We start from the raw sequence: 24,475 nt of genomic DNA, 5'->3' as shown, positions 1-24,475 counted from the left end.
AGACAATTACTGAACCTGAATATGATCGCAAGAGTGGGCAGTGTCGGTCAGTCGAACTTGCAGAATACAATACATGTGAACACAGCACATAAGCATTTTGTGTGCGTGTGTTTGAGTGTGTGTGTGTGTGCACACACACACACACACACACACACACACACACACAACGAGGATTAGGTTTCCTTGAGGGGTCATTTCAGTGTGGCTGGAGAACAGCTGATGTGGCAAACTATCCAACAGATGGAGAGAGATGGAGAGAGAAAATGAGAAGGAGAAAGAGGGGAGAGAGAAAGAAAGAGAGGGGAGGGGGGAGAAGTCATTTAGCAATAAACAGCTCCAGTTGTCCTTCAGGCTCAGCAGAACCAAGGCGTGTGTGTCCTCCTGAGTCCATCAGTGGCTGGCAGGCTACAAACCGCATTCTCTCCTGCTTTTTTTACTCATTCCTCGATCTACAGCAACTCACACTTCTTCCACCCCTCGCTAACCTCTATATGTGCCATTACCTCTATCTTGCCATTTCACTTTTATCTCACAATTAATTAGTTCATGTTTCAACCATATTTGTAATATTCTAAGAGAACTGACACAACTTTTTCATGCTTTTAGAAGTCGCTAACAAGTACATCAACTAGATGGATAAATCAGCATATATAGGCTGATCAGCTTATTGCAGATATATTGCTATCTGTGTACATGTCGGCCGATAAATAATAGCATTTTGGTTTGAGGTGATTTAGAAACAGTGTTTGCCAACCAGATGTCACTGACGAGTTGAATTTTCAGCTCTAAAATGTCCCGCTCAGTGGTCACCATAAAATAAAATTAAAGAGGACCCATTATGCAAATTTTCAGGTGCATACTTATATTTTGGGTTTTCACTAGAGCAAGTATACTTGTTTTAATGTTCAAAAAATGCTTTCTTTTTCTCATATCGGCTGTGCTGCGGCACCTCTGTTCACCCTCTGTCTGGAAAGCCCAGTCTGCTCTGATTGGTCCAGCTGGCCCACTCTGTTGTGATTGGTCAACTGAACCAAACTTTTCGGACTCTGCTCCAGCTCCGCTCCGCTCTAACTAGCTTTGTTTGAGGGCGTACCAAATTAGCCGCTAGGCAGGTATTAGGGCTGTCAATAATCAACCGTTTAACCGTTAACCGACATTAAGCATTTTAACCGATTAACGCTATCGGTTAAAACGGTTAAAAGAAATGTTAATAATTAACTCAAAAGCTGAGCGGCTCAGAGGAGCGGCTTCGTCTCTTTAAGGAGAAAAGATGGTCCACTTTAACAGCCCACCTTAAGAAGCGGAGCTGGGGACTCCCGTCAACCAATATCTGTTGTGCTCCTGTAGCTGGTACACCGCTGCATGAGAGGCACAAATCTTGTCGGTTAATGGTTAATAATCGGTTAACGAGGGTCGGTTATCGGTTAAGACATTCTTTCAAAATGAGCATCCCTAGCAGGTATTATGCAAATATGTTACTCGGTGACATCACCACGTTACGGAAGAAAAGGCGGGACTTCAAGCGAGGCGTTTTAGGCAGTTCAGGAGCAGTGTTTCTGTGGGGGAGACGAACTCCCTTTGGTGTGGGCTTTGTAACTTTGCAGACCTTTTACATGCACAAAAACCTATGTAAGACACTAAAGGAAAGGGGAAAAACACAAAAGCATAGTAGGTCCTCTTTAAAAAATCTAATGGATCTAAATCAAGGTTGTTTTTTTGTTATGTTTTTTCGGCTGATATATAGTTAAATCGGCTGATTTTTAAATACTAAATATGGATATCAATATCGGCCTCAAAAATGAGGTTGAGCTATAATATCAAGGCATCTTAGTCCAAAATCAAAACAATACTACAGTAAACTCAAGCAGCTCATTTAGATAACGTTGCTCATGGCATGTCAACTTCCACTGTTGTTTCACATAGTCCTACTCCAACTCCCATCATTCTTATTGTTCTACTTTGATTTTTTTGTTAATTCTTTATTTGTACATCGTCTCCATTTTCTGTCCGTCTCTCTTGTCTCCCTCTCTGGCTCCCTTCTTTCCTGCTACCACCCCAGTGTTAATGTGGTTAGGTGCTAAGCAAGTGTGAGGGCCGGTACAAGTAATTACATTTGCATTATTGAAGCTTGCTGGCATTAATCAACTGCCCTTCACTCTCTCTCTCCCTCTATCTCTCTCACACTAGCTTCTTCTTTCTGCATCTCTTGACTGTCTCAAAATCATCTTGTGGCATTTTCTAATCCTATACCTATGATTCAAATTCTCTCTATACCTCTTAACACTTGCTTACATTCCCTTTCTTCTTCTTTTTTCTCCTTATTGGTTTTCAAACAGCCTTCTTCTCACACTTATTTTCCGTCTTTATTTTGTCTCCCTGTCTCTTATAACTAAGTCTCACACTTTCTATATTTTATATCTGTCTGGCTGTCTTAATCAAATTTTTGCACATCCACATCCCTTAACTATGTGTCTGTCACAATCTCGCCCCTCAACTGGTAAAATCATTGCTTGTAACACAAAGTTTGTTGCTGTTGAAGTTATGACTCATCATTTTTAGTACATCGGTGATTCAATAATGCCTGGTCCTTATTTTTGCGTTTATATTGTTATCCTATCTGCTTTTCCATCTTTCCAGTGAAACATTTCCCTGCCACACGGGGAGTTATCGATTTGTATCTTATTTTCTTTGTATAAAATCGAAGGCATGTTTGGTTTGAATGGAATGAACAGAAGATGGACCAGGTAGTTAGAATGAGCGACAACAGCCAAGTTGAGAGAACTGAAAACTTTCACTCGTACTGATTTTCAACTCAGATGCATCTTTCATTGTTTTGCCGTTGTTAACATATTTGTGTGTATTTGCGCTGCCTCTAACTGTATTGTGCATTGTTTGTATCAAGAGTCTCCAACAAGTAGCTACCTGTGGCTCGCTACCCTATTCTGAGTGGCCTCGCTAAAGGTTCAAAGAATATTTACATAAATTTGATAACACAAAGTCACTTTGTAAACCTGTTTAAATTCCTATCCAATAAAAATCCACAGACATCCCGCCCCCTTCTGACACAAAATGATTATTTGCCAATCAGCTGTCAATTAATTGAGCTACTCTGCAGTGACGGCGGAACATTAGGCGATGTTAGCAGACCAGCAAACGCATACTAGATTTGACAATGGCCGTAGAAAATAGCCAGGCCAATAAAAGGCCAAAAATTAGGGCTGTCAAAGTTAAGGCGATAATAACGCTAATGCTAACGCAAATTTCGGCACTAATTTCTTTGACGCATAAATGCAACTTGCGATGTTTATGTTGTAGGCTGTTCAGTTTTAAAGCTAGAGTGAAGATACTGGCATCATATGAAACTAAAAAACCTCAGGAATCCATTGGTGTTAATCATGTCATACTAACTTGTCATGAAGAAGGTTAAATAACGCTCCGAACTTGTGCTATTTTGGTGAGGAAAAACTAGCGTGGCCATTTTCAAAGGAATTCCTTGACCTCTGACCTCCAGATATGTGAATGGGTTCTATCGGTCCCCACGAGACAGACATGCCCACTTTATGATAATCACATGCAGTTTGGGGCAAGTCATAGTCAAGTCAGCACACTGACACACTGACAGCTGTTGTTGCCTGTTGGGCTGCAGTTTGCCATGTTATGATTTGAGCATATTGTTTTATGCTAAATGCAGTACCTGTGAGGGTTTCTGGACAATATCTGTCATTGATTTGTGTTGTTAATTGATTTATAATAATAAATATATACATACATTTGCATAAAGCAGCATATTTGCCCACTCCCATGTTGATCAGAGTATTACATACCTGACAAATCTCCCTTCACGGTACATTTTGAAAAGATAAAGAAATATACGATTAACTTATGAGTACAATTTTTTTTCACAAATGTGAATGACAAGTGTGTGCGAGCGTGTCAGTGGGTAAAAGATGCGCCGTCGAGCGCCACTTCGCCAATGTCCACAGCAACTTTTCATGGGACTTTCCGGCTGGTAGCGGTATACGAACAGAGAAGGTAAAAAAAGGCAACATTCTCTGTTGACCAAATTGATGAAGAAGGCTAACGCAGCAACGGAGGCTTCGTTTAGTGGCGCACATCCTGACGAAACACAAAAAGCCCTTCACCTATGGCGGGATTGTAATAGAGGCGATGACTGCGGTGGCTGAAACATTATTAAAGGATCATAAAAGAAAGACAGAAATGATGTCTGCTACTGGCGATGTACTACTTGGTGCTATGAGTAGCTCTCGGACACTTTCATTTTGTCAAATTAGCTCTCAGAGGAAAAAAGCATATTACAGGCTCCAACAGTTGGAATAGCATGAAACTAGCTGCAGAACATCTTTTATTCTATTTATCTATCTATCTAGAGATTAAGACTGTGCGTATATGTGTTGAAGTTTCCCCGATACAAGTGCAAGCAAATGACTTCTTTTACTTTTCATTCTACTGTATGTTATTCTATAGTTTCATTTAACTCTACTTTTATGAGACTTTTACTTTTAATATCAGAACATTGTGCTACAGTATCGTGCTCTTTTACTTTTCTAAAAGGAAAAGGAAAGGACTTGTACATTTCTTTCTCCACATAATTGCAACCAAATGTAAAAAAAAAAAGACGGTAATGCATTTGAGGATCAGGGGGTTTTCATTGTCTTGTTTGTCGGTGCTTTCAGATGCTTACTTTGGTTCCTCATTTGTCTCTCTCTCCTCTTCCTCCCACTACTACCCTCTCCCTCTCTCACTTCCTTCCTTTTCCCTTTCTCTATTTTCACTGAATGTCCATACTCCTGTCTTTCCATACCCCTTTATTTCCCTCTAAATCTCGCTCTGAATGTTGAATCCTTCGACATCCCTCCCACCTCTCATTTCTTCCTTTATCAATCCATCTCTCCTCCTCTCCCACCTTCTCCTCTCCATTTCCTTCTATTGCGTCTATGTTCATCACTTTGGTGGTGCTAATGAGGCCAGACTTGACTAAGTGTTTTCAACATGCTTATTATGTGTCGTCTGCTTTGTTTGGTTCCCTGGTGTTTCATTGTGTTCCATGCTGCACTGCATTTGATTTTGTGACTGATTGTTGTTTAGTTAGATCTGTTTTGTTTTCTTCAGACATATCTGTGACAAAGGTAAGACACTAATTCTCTCTTCATTCTCATTTTTCTGCATTCATATTTCTCTTTTTACCTTTCTGTCTTAACTGCCTCTCCTATTTCCTCGCCTCCTCTCCTCTCCTCTTCCCCTCTCCCTCTCTCTCTCACCTCCTTTATTCCTTTGTCCTGTATTCGTCCTCACTCACTTCCTCTCTTTGTCAAATCCAATATGTTGGATCTTTGATCAGCTGAGGCAACAGGAAGAAATCAACTCTCACTCCTTCATTATTCATACATTCTCCTCTTCTCCCGCCATCTGTCCATCCACTACATCTGACCCGGCGAGTAAGTGGAACTGCCCCGTTTCACCCACATGAGCGAACAGACGCACGGCACACAAACATGAAATCGGTGTCTCTCTTTCTCGACCAGGTGTCAACATCCTCTCGTTCTTTGTTCACTCACTCTCTCTCTCTCTCTCTCTCCTCTCTCTCAGTCTGAATCAATAGCTCCTCTTCACCTCTCAGTCCATTCTATTAGAGGCAACAATAGCTCCACGCTGGACTAAGATTGCCTCCTATTGTGGCACCGGATGTCTATCAGCAAGTTGGACAGAACCAACACAACAACGCTGCGAGGGTGTGAGAGAGAAAGAGAGACATAAGGACACAGAGGAGAGAGAGAGATGACAGGTCAAGATAAAGGGCAGACAATAAACTGAAGGACACGGCAATGATCTGTCATTCTCTGGTATGTGTGTGTGTGTGTGTGTGTGTGTGAGAGAGAGAGAGAGAGAGAGAGAGAGAGAGAGAGAGAGAGAGAGAGAGAGAGAGAGAGAGAGAGAGAGAGAGAGAGAGAGAGAGAGAGAGGGAGGCACAAAGTGATTGTATGAGAGAGATGACAGGTCGTGATAAGGTATAGACAAAAGCGTAGACAATAACGGTTGTTCAGAGCTACAGAGGAGGATTGGCTGCTGTCATGTGTGTTTGTGTCTAGTTTGACGACAGTAAACTTTAATGTGTACGGGAAGTACAAGAAGGTAGGTAGTCCACAAGTTTTAGACACAGCAAACAACTAAAGGTTAGTGCGAAATAATCTGCGTAGGGCTGGGTATCGAATCTAAATTCTTTTTTTGGTACTGACCAAAATGTGACTATAGTACAGAGTAGGGATGCACCGATACCACTTTTTTTCAGACCGAGTACAAGTACTTACATACCGAGTACCGATACGAGTACTTCTCTGTGGCTAACGACCTCCGTTAACAGCCAGTTAGGAGTCCCGCATATGAGGTGGTGCGCCGCGACCGGCTCTAGGTCGGCTTGGAAAGGCTCGGGGCGAAAGTGGCTCGCGGCCGCAGCTTTAAAGCCCACGTAAAAGGCTCCAGGGTACTGCGGCGATGTCTGCAACCCATCAAGGAGGACCAAGGAGTCTAAAGCACGCGCGAGTCAGAGGGTGCAAGCAAAACCCCGTGGCGCAATGAAAGTGAGAGCCGGTGCGCGCCGGCTGAGGTGGGATCCCGGCCCCGTGGGGTCGGGCACACCGCCGGCCCGTCTCGCCCGCACCGTCGGTGAGGTAGAGCATGAGCATGTGCGATAGGACCCGAAAGATGGTGAAGAGGTTAACGTCACGCTGTCGTAAAGTTGTATCGGAGCCGTTTTGCGAGTACGAGTACATGAGCAAAGTATCGGACACAATACCCGATACTGGTATTGGGTATCGGTGCATCCCTAGGTCACAGTGGCTTTTGACCACCAAAATCTAATCAGTTCATATTTGAGTCCAAGTGGACGTATGTGCCAAATCTGAAGAAATTCCCTAAAGGCGTTCCTGAGATATCGGGTTCATGAGAATGTTACAGACGGAGGGACAACCCGAGGGGACAGATGTAAAAAGCCGGTCACCGGGTTCCTCCAATTCCCTCCCCCAATTACACAAACCGTGTTACTCATATACAGTATGTGACATTTAAGAAATCAGGTCACTGCAGAAGGCAGCGTGTTGCCTGGCTAATGTGGATGTAAACTGTTACCTAAGTCCATGTCTCTTGGATGATTAAATCGGAGTAGAACATTGGTTCCAGACATCATTCTGAACACAAGGAAACATCTTTTCCATCTTCCACACCTTTAAATTTATCGCATTTAACTTTGTGAAGTGCCATGTTTACCCAAGAGCAAACCGATGACAATTACTTAGAAGAGCAGATGTAAAAGCTTTTTTGTTATATCAGGAGAAAGTACAACTGTTTCCGGGAGTTAACCAGCACTTTGAGACTGCCTTGGTGGATGGATTGTGTAGAAAGAAACCTGCCTTGCCTTACGTGACCCCTAACGCGATCAGCACCACTTGTCTCTCTGCTAACAAAGCTTTTATCCAGCATAAGGGTGCACACTCTTTCCTTTATGCCGTTCTTATTACATAAATGTCTCCTTCTATCCCGATTTTCCAGCCTCAGCCTTTATTCTAACCTCTTCCCCCCCAGCAGCTGTTACTGCCTCCATCTCCACTGAGCTGCATGTAAACTAGCTTAGCTAACATGATACAACTTAATCTGTAACAAAAAAAGAGGAGGGGTGTGGGGGGGCAGTATGTGTGAATGAGAATTCCAGTAAAAAAAAAAAGAAAAAAATAGAGGGAGGTGGAGGTGTTAAGGTCCAAGTTGTTATCGAACAGTGGCCACATTTACATGCACACCAAAAAGGCTTGGAAGACAGACAACACAAACACATGTACAAACAAGCTGTCAAGCATCAAACACACACCAGCTGGCAGATCACTCCTCCAGTGTGTGTGTGTGTGTTGGTGGTGGATTGAGTGACAGCCCAAGGTGACAGTAGGGAACCCTTGGGGAAACCAGAACAGGACACGGCGTCTGGTTCGGTCTGGCTACCGTCTGCTAGACGTCGGTCCACGGACCCCTGTTCCCATTCGAGGGAGACCCCGTCTCTAGCCGGCTCCGCGGAAACAGATGGTTACCTTGACGATGAGCAGGCACAGTGTAAGAGACTGGGCTGGCGGCAACTCAGACGTGGAGCTGTTGACCATTCAATCCTTGTGCGTTTTACATTAGTTAAATGTTGTTTCTTTATCTTGTTGATGACTTAAAGGTCCATTATTTTTGAGGTTTTTAGATCATTCTGTAGCTTCACACTGGTGTTCCTTATGTATTCAAATCCCAACAATCAAAAGTATGTGTGTTTTAGTCTCAAACTGTTATTTTCCCAAGCCATTCTATGTTTTTCCCACATCGTGACCTGACGTAGGTTTCTGCATGAACGTGCTGCCACATGTGCAGTATATATACAACCTTATAGCTAGTGTATTAATACAGTAACTTAGATGGCGGTCGGCGTGCTCCGAGTGGAGAAGCAGACAGGAGGCTAAACAATGTACTGCTGTAGACGCCACGTCCGAAAGTTACACAATCACACAAACAAACCAGCCAATCGATGCAGCTGTAGACCAGCAACTCCTGTGTTCCTCGAGGTGAAATGGCTGTTTTTGTGAATGGAGTCTGGTCTGGTTCTTGAAGACTACGGCATCAGTCCCCCGTCGGAAAGGGCTGTCTGATGGCGAGGTAAAGCGGTGAAAATATTCTAAATATAGCGTACACTGAAACAGCGACCAGGCAGTTCATATTTTGGATCAAGTGTCTTAATGAGTCTTTTGAATCCGGGCTTTTCAACTACGCAAACCGGATGGAGTTGTTTACAGCTGCCTTGATTTCTTTGCATTTTGCACTTTTTTTGTCATATGGGATTGCTTTGGAAAGCGAGGAAGCCAGAGTCATTCTGGTTCTGATTGCTTTGATCGTGTTCTTGTCTTCAGCTTTCTCCGGGCTTTCTCTCTCCGCTTCATCTCTCCAAATACAAAAACATGCCGGCCGCATACGTCACACACACTCGCCCAGGAGACAGTCTGGATTGGGGCGGAGTCTGTGACGTATGTGTGTGTGTTTGTCTGAGAGGGAGCCGGAGGGAAAGAAGGAAATGCCAAAGCGAGTCTCATGCCGGCGGGGTGGCTTAAAAACATTACATGACAATTTGTAGTCAATGTTCATCATATAGTCATTTTATACACCACGCGTTGGACAACCCGCGATACATCGACTATATCCGATGTACCGCCAACCCCTACACTAAAGAAAACACAGTTATTAATAATATATTCCATTTCCTGCCAATAGATCTCCCTAAATGTTACACACTGTTACTTTAAAGTTTTCCAGCCAAAAAGTTGTTGAAAAAAAGCAGAATGAATATAAACATCCTTCATGTTCTCCTCTCTGTGGCTATAAATAAAAATGACTCTGAAGTTAAATTAAAGTCTACAATTGTGCGTCTGATGAATAATATCGACATTTCCTAGCAGGTTTGCATCATGCCGCCGACTAGTACATCCCAACCAAAAAAGGGTCAGAGACATTTTCCTGTTGGACCCCCCATTTGTCAAGACCGCTGCTGAAATATAATAAGTTCAGATCCCAGGGCGAAATTACATTTCTCAGAGTTAGGTCCTGGACTGGAAAAATACATTTAAGAGCCCCCACTGTAAAAAGGCATATCTGCAGAATTAACATAAAAGGCAGGTTTTCATCTGCTGGCTTTAAAACTGAGAGCCCTCGGGGGTGTGCTGGCGGAATAATGGACTTTTTAAACTTTCTGACTTCATTTCCCTCGCCGGGCATGGCAGGTAAAACACTGGCTCACTGACGGCACAAACTGTAGCTGCTACACACTGAGAGTGACAGTTAAGAGCACTTTCAGCTGTCTATACCTGTAAAATGTGACAAAGATTAAATTACAGAAGCTTTGACTGACTGCTTTTACTGCAGAGGTTACTAATATATTTTGGTTTGGGATTAACAGGACATGTTTAAATCAACAACAGGATATTGGGCAGAGATGACAGCTCCATTTAAATTCATTTAAACGGCATAAATGGAACCATTTTAACGAGTTAAATTAGCCGAGTTAGCCAGAGGCGCTGTCCAATTTAGCACAGTACAAGACTAATTGGCTGCTGGAGGGACCGGGGTAACATTGGGGTCAACTTAACAGAGGTGTGTCTCAAATGGGTACTGATCTGTAGAAATTACATTGACTTTTTTTGTCCATTTATTTTATGTTCAGCTGTCATCCGAACACACCAGAATTCTTAGAGAATGATGATAATTTATGTATCGGTTTAGAGGTAGTAATGGCTAAAAGCACTTTAACGCTGCAGTTGGTAACTTTGAGCAAATATGATATTTTTATGAAACACTCACTATAATCTGACAGTAGTGCATGAGACAGATCATTTGTAGAAAATCATGTTCCTCTTCCTCCTTTTAGTGTTCCTAATGGCATTTGTAAGATTAACGCACATGCAGTATGTTATGTATATAACACCTGTCATTGTCAATATAAATCCTACACACTGTACATACAGTATATAGACATGTATACATGTAAATACTAGGGCTGTCAATTGATTCAAATATGTAATCGTGACTAATCAGAAATTAATCGCACATTTTTCATCTGTTCAAAATGTACCTTAAAGGTCCCATATGGTAAAAAGTGAGATTTTCAGGTCTTTTATATTATACAGCAGGTTTAAGTGCTTTATAAATCCTGTTAAACTATCAAAACACTAAATATACGGAGAAATATACACAGCACCTTATTCAGATATTGTGCATTTGAAACAAGCCGTTAGAATTTCTGTCCATTTGTGATGTCACAAATATACAATATTTAGATCATTACACGGTTTTAAACGTAAACATTCTAAATGGGTCCCAGTTTATTTCCTGTTGCAGTGTATGTAAATAACATCAGCTGACAGGAAGTAAACATGGACCCAAGCTGTTGCCTAGCAACGCAATTCCGTTGCAATTCGCTAAAACGGAGTGTTTCAGACAGTGGATAAATATAGGCAGACAGTATGAGGAAAATAAAAAATAAATTTTTTTTTAACATTTGAACATTACAGCATGTAAACATGTTCCAGTAGAAACACAAAATACAAGTAAGAACCTGATTATGAGCACGATATGGGACCTTTAAAGAGAGATTTGCCAAGTATTTAATCCTCTTATTAATATGGGAGTGGGCAAATATGCTGCTTTATGCAAATGTATGTATATATTTATTATTGGAAATCAATTATCAACACAAAACGCTGACAAATATTGTCCAGAAACCCTCACAGGTACTGCATTTAGCATACAACAATATGCTCCAATCATAACATGGCAAACTGCAGCCCAACAGGCAACAACAGCTGTCAGTGTGTCAGTGTGCTGACTTGACTATGACTTGCCCCAAACTGCATGTGATTATCATAAAGTGGGCATGTCTGTAAAGGGGAGACTCGTGGGTACCCATAGAACCATTTACATTCACATATCTGGAGGTCAGAGGTCAAGGGACCCCTTTGAAGATGTCTATGACAGTTTTTCCTTGCCAAAATGTATCATAGGTTTGGAGCGTTATCTATACTCCTTCTCGTCATGGTTGGTACCGATGGATTTATCAGGTTTTCTAGTTTGATATGATGCTTCACTCCAGCTTTAAAACTGATCCCGCTGCAGCCTAAACATCACAAGTTGCGTTACTGCGTTAAAGAAATGATGGCGTTAAAAGGAATTTTTGTTATTATCGCATAAACTTTTGACAGCCCTAGTACATGCTGTACATAATCATCCAGTCATGTATATTCATTCAGTATCTATTTCTTTGCACTATTAGTATTATTTACACTTAAAGAACACTTGACTTGTGTATACTATATTTTTAAATTTATTATTATTATTATTTCATAATATATATTTTTATTTTATTTCTTATTTAATTGTTTGTCATTGGTGCTTTATATATATATATATATAAATATATATATATATATATATATATACACTACTATCACTATCACTATTACTATCACTGCTTGTGTACATAACAGTCCTGTCTACTCTATACTCGCTTTGTTGTCCTTGTCCCTAGCTGTTATTTCCATTTCTGTGTAAGTATATTTACATCAGAGAGTCAAATCCCTTGTATGAATGTACTTGGAAAATAAAAACTGATTCTGATTTATATCTGATCAGCGCTGCCTCGTCTGACAGTTTTATTGGAGTTCACGAGCTTGGCGAGCTGTGATTGACAGCTGCTCAGAGACTGCTCAGATCTGATTGTTTCCCTTTGGCGCTGTGATATCTTGCAATTGCCATTAGGAGCACTAGAAGGACACAGAGGAATCTTTTTTCAGATTATCTCTCACATGATGATATAGTGACCGTTTTATAAAAATAACTTTTTTAGTATTTATTTGTTGAAAGTTACCGTCTTCAGCTTGAATGGATCACGTGGCTGAATAATCATAAACAATAACAAACAGTGGCCTATTTGAACAGAACTAATGGGCCCATCTCAAGTCTGGTAGCTCAGCCAAGTTCAGCCGGGGTTTTTTGATCATGTCAGAGCTGGACGTGGCCGCCGTGTGCAGCCTGTTTGATGTGTAAATGGCCTGTGGAGGGCTGTGTGCTGTTATCTTGTTGTTGATGCTTGTCCATTTAACAGCGCCTTAAAGGTCGTGCCAGGACATAAGAAAGGCTGTCTTCACTCATTTAGCCCTGCAACCGTCACTCACTGTCTGCTATAGCAGTGGGGGGGGGAAGAGTGCAGCATGTTGTTCTGGTGTGTGGGTGTGTAGTCCTGGATGTCAGCCTGGACAACACTGCTTTAATTTCATCAATAATATACACACAGAAAGAGTTGCTCTCGAGTTCTCAGCCATTAAAAGGGGGTCGTAGCAATTTCCGTCATTTTTTGAAGTGTGAAGATTAACACAAAATAAAACATCGTGAACGAGACATCTGCAGAGGTCGTTCTTGTTTTGACATCACGCTCGCCTGGGATCGACTGATTTCTCTAACCTGCGTATCCCAGCCTGCTCCTTGAGGAGGGAGGGGGCTGCAGCGCTGCAAATTAAAGCAGCAGCTCATTAGAGAAGCTGCTTAAGTGAATTGACAGCCAAAATAGCCTGCTCACTTTTAGGTGGGAGGCAGGCATGGCAGTGAGACACTAAAACCACAGCTAATGGCCAATTTACTGCATTAAAAATGAAGAAAACTTTCAAAAGTATTTTCCACTGTACACCAGGTAGTGTAATTATATCAAATTGCGGGAAAAACCACACCAGCTGTTTCATGGATGGATGGGAGATTTTTTTTACTTTGTGAAATTTCCCAACCGTGTTCTCAAGTTTGTTCTGTATTGTGATGCAATTACTTTAGCAATCCGTTAAATATTTCACACAAATTGGTCCCCGGAACAAGTGGACACCAGTGTGGCACTGGAGACGCGGGCTATATAAGGTGCTTAAAAGGCAGTGAGCAAATGTAATTGCACGGGCAGACTCTCTCTAACCTCCCTAGACCCCCCACCTTCAGGCCCTCAGTTAAGTGTAATAGTGTATAGTGGATGTGAGAGGGTTTGAGACGAGGTCAGAGCAAGGATCACCAACTAATTACGGTGCTGAGGCACTCAGCCTCCGTCAGATTGTTTAGAAAGCATTAGGGGGGGTGGAACATGGACTTCCCTGGTGCATTGCACGTAATTAGTTTGGAGGCAAGGTCACAAACAAACACAAGCGCGGGGGGGACAAACAGCATCCGAACACATACAAGAAGACACACTCTATTCTTCTCTCTCACTTCCTCTGCTCTCGAGCTTCCCTCCGTCTCACTCTCTCCGGGCCAACAAGGCACAGCGTCTATTAATTTCCTAAATGAATAGCCGACCAATTGATAGTTATTTATGGATGATCACACTTTATGCACAACACATGCTCCTTACTATTAATTACCTTTAGTGTGGGGCTAGGGCGATATATTGATTTTCACTATTTTTAATGTATTAAACAACGCAAGCTAACAGAAATGATCAATTAAAAGCCTCTTTTCTCACTAAAACCATCAAGATACAGGGCTTTCTTTTACTCCTGAAACACTCATTTCCATACAACAATAAGCATATTGCCTAATCAATATATTTAAAGACTAACTGCTGTGGCCGTTCCATCAAGTGTTACTTTAGATTAGGGGTCATTGACCCGACAGGGGGACACTTGGCAGGTGCTTCTTTAACTGTGCCAGGAAACGAGGATTAGAGTAGCTGTGCTAAAACATGGTCACAGAGATGACCAGTGACACCCAGATCACAACTATCAGAGCCAAACAGACCTATGGTATTAACAGGAAGTCAGAAGGTACCGACATGTGGCAACATTTTTTGATATTTTATGATGAGAAACATATTTCCTAACCACACAAATAGCATCTACAAAGGTAGAAACTGTTCTATGGCCTAAGAACATGAGCTTTAATCCAGCATAGAGACATATGGTAAATACACTGAGGCAGAATTGAGGATGGTGGGTAACAGTGGTACCGTTTGTGGGCCAATCTACCGCCAGCCCAGGCAGCCACGTTTAGAATTGACATATGGCTCAACCATGACCGCTGAGAGCGAGGTCGATTAAGAGAGCTGGTGGGCAAAAAGGGTTAGGGAAGAAATGATGAAACAAAATGAAGTTCGGTGCTGCGGTCTGGATGCAATTATCTGCTCTCCAGACGCTCAGACCTGCTTCAGAATATGCAAGACAATCACATTTTTTAAAACCCCCACACAGAAAAGCTGTTTTATACATGATGCTCGCAGGGTTAGAGACGTACTGCAGGCTTTATAACACACAGGAATGTCAGACCACATCAACACTGGAACTAGGTTATCATGCTATTAAATAGGTGTTATCAGTAGCTAAAAGCCCCATGGATGTGAGTCAGTAGGGCCCTGCTACACCCAGTAGTAGGCTTTATCATCTATTCACATGGGAGATCATTGAAAGAAGGTATAAAAAGAACACTACAGCGACCTCTTTTTCCTCATCTTATCTTTGTAAGGTGTCCTTGGGTGTCTTGAAAGGCGCCACCAAATAAAATGTATTATTATTATTCTTACCTCTAGCTACCGTAGTAATTATGACAGGTGATGGATGGGACATTAAACACAGGGTTTTCACCCAGGAGACCGGGGATCGCATCCCATGTGAAACCAACAATGTGTAGTCGTCTTTGTGTTCGCAAGGGTTAAGTTTCACTTTTGAAACGTACCTATTTTAAGCAAAAAACACAATGTTTTCCCCCCTAAACTTAAAGGGACTGTTTGTAAGAATCAGAAATGTCTTGTTAACAGCGACACCTGTGGACGTTAAGTCAACAAAAGTCAGCGTCCTGTTGCTCGCGCTTGTGCTCGCTCTACATAGACATGATTGAGCATCGCTCAAAACAGTGAGGCGACACACGTCAGCTAAAAGCACAATATCACTCTATATTTCAGCTGCTTGGCAGTAATGTTAGCTGACCAGACGAAGGTCTCTCCATGAATCAATGCTGATCCTAGTGTTGGCTTTTCCTGCCTCAGCCTCCCGACCGCGGCCGGAGGGAGACACCGGCGTCAAATATTAAATATTATAAGCTGCTTAGAGCTAGTGTTAAACAGTTCATAAACAGGTCATAATTCCCTCTCTAGTATCTATTTTATACTGTTGTGAAAACATCTCCTTCAAACAACTGGATTTATTCAAGTTTCTCAACAAAAACTACATTTTTACAGGATTACATTTGATGCACATCATGATAACGTTAGAGTTTACCTTCGCCCAATACTATTAAATTGTTTACAGAATAGAGCTTGAACGCATCATAATGTAACTCAATGCAACCTCTGTTAACAGCTGTTAGCTCCGTTATTTAGCCGAGCAGGACTGTACTGCCCGCTGGCTGCTAACAGCTCACAGCTATAGCTAGTAACATTATCATTGTGATTATCTCACACACTTTAGCTGTGTGTCCCAATGCATGCAGCGGCCGTATCCTTCGAAGGCTGCAGGCCCTGAATCAAGTTCCGCACCACCTACATGTTTTGGTTTGTCTAAGGAGCGTGTCGTGCGCCCAAGCAATCGCATGTGCAGCTCCTGGCCATTGAATGAGGTGGGAGGCGGGACTACGCTACACGCAGGCAGGTCGTTGCTCTCAGCCGTGTGCACGAGAGTGTTTAATAACCCCAGGTGTAGTACTAGTTTGTCCCCCCCACTGAGAATCAACACCTCAGTGTGCAGCTGTACACAGCTTCCAGCCACTCTCGGCTCACTGTTTCGGATCAGCGGTCTACGTGGGCGGGAGATCTCACCCTTGGGTTATCATCCAACCCACCTCATATAAAAACTGTGGACAATGTACTTGCTGTGCCGCGAGCCGGTTGTACACTTCCTGCAAAGTGCGAACAGGTAGAGCTGAGGTAAACAAACACTTATCTCTAGTAAGACCAGATCAGGGAAGCATGGATCCATACAATACAAAACAAGTATGGAAGAGAGTAAAAGAAATGTACACTGTGGCTCAGAGGGTAGAGCAGGTCGTCCTCCAATCGGAAGGTTCGATCCCCGGCAGCTCCGGGTCACATGTCGATGTGTCCTGGAGCAAGACACTTAACCCCAAATTGCTCCCGAAGGCATAGCCATCGCTGTGTGAATGAGTATTTAGATCAGATCCTGATGGGCAGGTTGGCTACTTAGCAGCCTCTGTCATCAGTGTATGAGTGTGTGTGTGTGTGTGTGTGTGTGTGTGAATGCTGACATGTAGTGTCAGAAAAGCGCTATATAAATGCAAGTCCATACAGAGAGAAGAGATGCGTTGACAGAATATATCGAGACAGTTGGAGATATATGAAAGTACAAAACCATACGTGGGCATTTTGAGTTTGTTCTAAGACAACCTACATCTTTCTCAACACACGCGCATGCTTACCTGGATGCCGTCCAGCAGTTTGCTCATGCACCAGAAGCTGTCAGCCTCGATGTTCCTCAGTGCCTCTTCCTGGAGACTGGACACGTCAAAGTTTTCCACTTCCTCCTCTAGAGAAGACAAAGGAGAACAGAGGGAGAGAGAGAGTTAGAAATAAGCAATTCAGGGGGAAAGAGATGGAGAGAGAGAGGGAAAGAGACAGGTGGAAGAAAATGAAAGGGAAAGTTTAAGAAAGGTGGAAGAAGGAGAGAGAAAGACACAGAGAGCACTTCAGGCCTACCGGCACAGCAGGGGCTCCGCCATAAGCTCAGCACTCAGACAGGAGAACAAGAACATCAGGTGCAGAGGGAGGACAAATTCGATGGGGAGAGTGGGTGAAGTGAGGGCGGTGGGTTATGAAAGAGATGTATGGAAAGGAACCAAGGAGCTGACAAACTGGGAGCTCACGAATAAAGGAGGGATGAAGCGACGGAGGCAGTGTGGCGGCAGAGCGTGTGGGAAGAAAATAAAACTAATATAGCAGCTAAATGATTACCATCTTTTACAAACAACGGCGGTTCAACCTTTTTCCACGGCTACTTTGAACATTCAGGAAATGTCACACAGTCTCAATGAACACAGCATAATATGTGCTTTTTAAATTGCACACACAGCAGCGAGTCTGTTTAACATATTTTCTGCGAAAAAAACAGAACAAATGATGCAACTTTTTGTTTCGTCTGTGAACTTGTTGGAAGTTAAATAACCGCTCCGAATCATTACACTAACTTTTAAAGAGTTGCCTTCACACTGCACAATGTAATCTTTTATCAGATTTTTACTATATATTTCTATCATTTTATGCTCTATTTTTGTTGGTATTTTCATTTTTACAATTTATGATTTAATTTGCATTTCACTGTTTGAAGAGGGCCTATTGTGCTTTTTCTCTTTCCTTTAGTGTGATATATAGTTTTTTGTGCATGTAAAAAGGTCTGCAAAAGCCCAAGCCAAAGGGAGTTCCTCCCCCCCACAGAAACACTGCTCTTAGACAACCTGGAACACCTCGCTTTAAGTCCCGCCTTTTCTTCCGTAACGTGGTGATGTCACCAAGTAACACGTTTGCATAATACCTGCCTAGCGGCTAGTTTGGCACGCCCTCAAACAAAGCTAGTTAGAGCGGAGCTGGAGTGGAGTCCGAAGAGCTCAGTTCGGTCCACCAATCAGAGCAGAGCAGTGTGGGCCAGCTGACCAATCAAGTATTTCATACCCTTATCAACATGGGAGTGGGCAAGTATGCTGCTTTATGCAAATGTATGTATATATTTATTATTGGAAAACAATGAACAACACAAAACAATGACAGATGTTGTCCAGAAACCCTCACAGGTACTGCATTTAACATAAAACAATATGCTCAAATCATAACATGGCAAACTGCAGCCATACAGGCAACAACAGCTGTCAGTGTGTCAGTGTGCTGACTTGACTATGACTTGCCCCAAACTGCATGTGATTATCATAAACTGGGCATGTCTGTAAAGGGGAGACTCGTGGGTACCCAAAGGACCCATTTACATTCACTGATCTGGGGGTCAGAGGTCAAGAGACCCCTTTGAAAATAGTCAGGACAGTTTTTCCTCGCCAACATTTTGCGTAAATTTGGAGCGTTATTTAACCTCCTTTGCGACAAGCTAGTATGACATGGTTGGTACCGATGGATTCATCAGGTTTTCTAGTTTCATATGATGTCAGTATCAGTCTAGCTTTAAAACTGAGTCAAATACAACCTAAAAATCACAAGTTGCATTAATGCGTTAAAGAAATTATTGGCATTAAAACAAATTTTTGTTAATGTGTTATTGCGTACGGCGGGCTGTAAATAAATGCAGCAGAATTTAGGTTAGGACGTTTCCTAAAAAATGCACTGCAGATTGCACAGAAGAAACTATTTCCAAGCAGCGAGCACCCCGAGTTCCCCAGTCATCTCCAGCGGGTGACTTCAACCGACGGGTGTCATCAGATGTCATTAACGGCAGCAGTGTGTGACGGACTGCAGGGGCTTTGACGGGCTTCTGACAAGCCACTGACAGCCAGTGGAGAGGAGATGGGACGGGACTGATTAACAATGATCTACAGAGAGACAGAAGAGGGACAGAGAGAAACGGAGAAAAGGAACGTACGTGTGTGCGCGTATGTGTGTGTGTGGTCATATTACTAAAAAATTGGAAGTTATGTATTTTTGCATTCCTAATACACACACATACACAAGGCCTGGCAGCTCTGCTTGGTATCCTTGGCAACCCCAGTGGAATGTTGTCAAGGTTGTAATGAGCATGCTCAGTCTGACAGACAGACAGACAGACAGACAGACGGATGGGGAGCTGGCAGCGGGCCAGGACTACAAAGCCAGTAACAACTAGGCTGTATACGTATACGTGTGTGTGTGTGTGTGTGTGTGTGTGTGTGCACTCATCCAACATCCCGCCGTGCATGTGCTCTCATCATTGTCTTGTCTGCTTGAAGTCAGGTAAGGACGGATAGAGACCAGACAGAGAGGCTGCAGCTCCTTCATTTCAGCGAGACCTTTCATCCTATCACACCCGCGCAGATCAAGGCGTCCAGAAATTGTGTTCACATAGCTGCCAGATCTTTAATACCAGATATGGAAGTGGTCAGGGGGCTGGATTATGATGAGATGTCAGTGTAGTTCATTTCTAACCACAATACTAACACAAGCAAAATGGGATAGAGCCGCAGGGCACACATAACAGCCGTTATTAGTGCGTAATCTCATCAAATCCAATATTTGAAGAGAAATCAGAGACAGCTGATGGGATGAAAACTCGCAATATTTCTCCTTGAGGCTACAGAAGAAGTCAACTACAATCAACTAAATACACATGTAGTGTTGGAGCAGCTGTTGCAAAAAGCTCAGAGACAAAAGTGGCCACCATCTGACCAATTTGAAGTCAGCATTTCGTTTCTCTAAACAGTGATGCAGAACACATGAATGCAGCCCCTCTCTCTCTCTCTCTCTTTCTCTCTCTCTGGGGCGACAGTGATGCAGTTAAATTTGTAGCTGAAAAGATTAATTGTAAACAGGCTGACTGGCAATCCGCGTGGTGTCGTTGCTGATTAACAAGGTGGCGAAGAGCGGCGCTGCTCCGGCGTTCTGGGAGGACCCTGAGCATCCCGAAGTCTCAAATCAGTCTTGCTGTCGGGGCTCGGTTCCAAAGCTAGACCTTGACTCCGGAGCAGATTAGAAGGGACGGCTTCCAGGAGTCCAGTGGTCGTACTGGAATCGGGCATAGCTCATCACAATAACAAGGACACACAAGAGGAAGGGCTAAGGAGGAGGAGGAGGAGGAGAGGCCATGTGGAGGGGAGTGCCTGTGCTGGATCGGATCACAAGGCAACAGTGCCCCCTGTGGTCGCTGGTGGAACTAACACCACCAACTAACTGATGAGTGCTTAAAGACAGTCGAAGCTCAGGTCATTAGTCACTTTCATGGCCAGGTAGTCCACACAGCTTTCTGTTCCCTGTTTAAAGGATAAAAGAATCAAAGCTGTGTGGTGATGATGTTACAACCTGTGGCTAATTTTCATGAACCGCCTTCAAACTAGGAGCGTTTTGGTAACATAAATAACAGCAACATGAGAACACCTTGAAGGCCGCTTGTCTCAGTTGACCTGCCTTCAAAAGAAGCAATTGCTAATTGCTTCCCCTAGATCCATGCCTCAGTAGAAAAGTCCTTCAAGATATTCTCTTGGCAATTACTTTTGGAGCGGTGCCTCCACACTAAGGACCAGCTGACAATACATGTCTGGGACATGATCCGTGTCTCGGTAGAAATGCTTTCACAAATAAGAACCTGGGGGAATTTCTGGAAGGTTCAAGCTTCAGTGAGCCTCGCATCACAGAACGAGAGTCTCGCTGGCTTTACTTCTGTGAGAGATGTGCCTCCAAAACAACCTTTCAGCCAAATTATACTCTCAGGTTCTTCAGAGGGAGAGAAAAAGCCGTTCTGACACAAACTCACCTTTGCAGGAGAACTCGTTTGATATAGCCGGGCGACAAACTCTCATGTCTGTGCACAGACAGAGCTGCGCCGGCCTCTGAAGAGGTGTGTGATCAAATTGGCAGGAAAAAGCACCGGACGCACAGACCACAGACTTGGAGGCACAGCAAAGGAGCGTCGGATGCATGCAGACATAACTATGAAAACGCACTCAACATTCAAACTGACTGCAAAGCGTGAATTGTTAATAGTAGTGTAAGAAAATATCAATACTAGGGCTATCAGTCAATCAACTAGTTAATCACGATTGATCCCAAATTAATCACACATTTTTTTATCTGTTCAAAATGTACCTTAAAGGGAGATTTGTCAAGTATTAAATACTCTTATCAACATGGGAGTGGGCAAATATGCTTCTTTATGCAAATGTATGTATGTATTTCTTATTATAAATCAATTATCAACACAAAACAATGACAGATATTGTCCAGAAACCCTCACAGGTACTGCATTTAGCATAAAACAATATGCTCCAATCATAACATGGCAAACTGCAGCCCAACAGGCAACAACAGCTGTCAGTGTGTCAGTGTGCTGACTTGACTATGACTTGCCCCAAACTGCATGTGATTATCATAAAGTGGGCATGTCTGTAAAGGGGAGACTCGTGGGTACCCATAGAACACATTTACATTCGCATACCTTGAGGTCAGAGGTCAAGGGATCGCTTTGAAAATGGCCATGACAGTTATTCCTCACCAACATTTAGCGTAAGTTTGGAGCGTTATTTAACCTCCTTCGACCTGTGGCCCTTTGCTGCATGTCAACCCCTCTCTCTCTCTCTCCCCCTTTCAATACTATCTCTCACTCACTATCAATAAAGGCATTGAAAAAAAAAAAGACTGAGCCTGCATTAATGCATTGAAGAAATTTGCATTAACGCGTTATTATCACGTTAACTTTGCCAGCCCTAATCAATACACGAGTATCGCGATATTATGTTTTGCGATACTGTATTGATTCTCTAAATTTCTGAATCGATTTTTAATTAACCTCTTAGAAATCCAATGGTGGACCCGGCAGCTATACTGGTTTTTTTTCGGGCTCAGTTTGAAAGCTAGAGTGAAGATACTGGCATCATATGAAACTAGAAAACCCTAAAGAATCCATCGGTACCAACCATGTCATACTTGCATGTCGCAAAGGAGGCTAAATAATGCTACGAAGTTACGCTACATTTTGGCAAAAAAAACTGGCATGTCCATTTTCAAAGGCGTCCCTTGACCTCTGACCTCCAGATATGTGAATGAAAATAGGTTAAATATGTGTACCCATGAGTCTCCCCTTTACAGACATGCCCACTTTATGATAATCACATGCAGTTTTGGGGAAAAAACATGCAGTACAAATGTGTTATTTCTGCGTATTTATGCATTCTGGGGACCCTCAACAGTCTTGGAATTGCATAAATTGGATATGAGACTCTTTCGGATCTAATGAGTCCAATTGTATTCATGTGTAATGCTATTATTTCCCATAGTAGCCATTTCATGTAGTGACTTTTTTTACTTCGATTTTATACATATGTTTTTTTTTTCTAAAATTAGATTTGAAAAAATCTCCATATATTGAGTCGTTAGCCCGATATCAAGATACGTATGGTATTGCCAGATTCTTGCCAATACAAAGCCCTAACTTGCAATTTCTATGAAGGAAAAAAGCATCCCTAAATCCTTTATTTACAGCGGGGAATGGTTAATGTAGGAATCTCAACTTTCTCAAACAACCCAAATTTAAAGGTGAACCATTATTCTCTTGACATAGTTTCAGCTCTGCCACTTCCTCTCCCCCATCAATCTGCCGCTGCCGTCTCTTTTTAGACCTCTGGTAGTCTCTTGATCTCTCTTTGGTACATCAATGCGTTTCCTCTCCGCTCTCCCTCCTCCCCTGGTCCCTCCGCTTCTTCTCCTATCCAGCCTATTTGACATCTCTTCTGTTGCTATTGCTACCCTGCCTCTCCCAAGCTGTTCTCCTCCCTCCTCCTCCTCCTCCTCCACACCTCTCTTCCCATTGGCCTGCCGAGCCGGTTTCCTGCCAGGCCTCGGGGCTTATTTCCTGTTTGTCCTGGCGCAGGGGGCAACTTGTCCGGAGAGACCAACTGCTTGGTCGCTGCCAGCTGTGAGCGCTTGGCACAGCTTGGCATGCGGAGCCGGGTTACACCTCCGGAGACCGAGCGCGGGGCGCCTTACATACACAGGCGACGTGCACACAGGCGACGTGCACACACGCGCGCAAGTGTACACAAACACACTCACGCCAGTGCTGCCATCTGCCCTCTACAACTATGGGCCACAAGGTAATGTGATGTAAGATGATAAACGAGCTAGTTTAGCCTGATGTAATCATAAAGTGTGTGCGTCCCGAGTGTGTGTGTGTTTTGTGTGTCTTTGCAGACAGCAATAAAAAACAGTCCCGTTTGACAACCTTCTGTTGGTTCAGATTAATCACAAGCAAACCTGAGTTGTAGACCGCCAGAGAGAGAGAGAGAGAGAGAGAGAACGCTATTGGTTTTAACAAGATTTCCCCATCCAAAGCTCATAAGATCGCAGGAAGTGGCGCAGTCATTACTTATAATTTACAGCGCCGGTTCGGGTTAAATCTAATGAATCTAATGACTTACAATTCGGGTTGCCGGATCCAAACATGTCGCAAATCCACTTTCCAGCTTTCAGAATGACACCCGAGTGACACAGCCCGAAGGCTCGACACTTTAAAACGAGACACATGTTAGCTGCTAGACATGTAATACTTCCAGCTCCCGACATCTTTGACGAAGCCCCCCCCCCACCCAGGTCTCACTCAGGCTTCTGCATCAACAAAAATGTGATTTCCCCATCGTAGCACAATTAGCGCGATAACACCGTTGTTAATGAAAGCTGAACATTTTTTTTTCCAGAGAGGTGGCATTCAAACTGTTGGATAATTAAGAAGAGAGTCGACCCGGCAACGCTGGTGTCACCGACACATCGGGAGCACACACACACGCTTGCACGCACATGCAGGAACACAAGAGATGAGAGCGTTATGAGGATAGAATTATGGCTGTGTGTAAAACAAGATGTGAAGATGTGAAAAAAGACAGCTGGAGGTGAAGGAATGCAGAGACAGGAGAGAGAGAAAGAACAGGTGGAAGTGAAGGTTTCTCTTTGGGTTCATGACATTAAGACCATGTCTACATGGATACAGAGATTTTAAAAAATGGATATTTTCCCTTGTCCACACATCTCCGTCTAGAAAAAACACTCCAAACGCTCGCTGTAATATTTACGTCACCACAAGTGAGATCACAAGTTTAGGGTCAAAGAATTTTGTTACCATCCTTCTCACCCGTCTTTCCTTTGGCTTCATTACAGTCAGTTCGATAACAGTTATTGTTGGTGGGGGGGGCTTCCTGGTCGATCATCACTCTTTACATTACCCTTCTGAGTGCTCCAACCTCGCCTTCA

General features: G+C 43.1%; 1 protein-coding gene across 5 annotated transcripts in view; it reads right to left on the bottom strand.

Moving 5' to 3' along the window:
- The window catches only part of tbc1d22a (TBC1 domain family, member 22a), a 182,422-nt gene that overhangs the window by 64,369 nt on the left and 93,578 nt on the right, over positions 1-24,475 (bottom strand). For all 5 annotated transcript variants that reach the window (XM_037760159.1, XM_037760157.1, XM_037760156.1 and 2 more), the window contains one exon: positions 16,972-17,078. In XM_037760159.1, the coding sequence (XP_037616087.1) occupies positions 16,972-17,078 (107 nt within the window). The remainder of the gene's footprint in view (positions 1-16,971; positions 17,079-24,475) is intronic.

Source organism: Sebastes umbrosus, chromosome 23 (genome assembly GCF_015220745.1).
Source record: "Sebastes umbrosus isolate fSebUmb1 chromosome 23, fSebUmb1.pri, whole genome shotgun sequence".
NCBI classification, from domain to species: domain Eukaryota; kingdom Metazoa; phylum Chordata; class Actinopteri; order Perciformes; family Sebastidae; genus Sebastes; species Sebastes umbrosus.
This window is presented reverse-complemented; position numbering and strand designations above follow the sequence as displayed.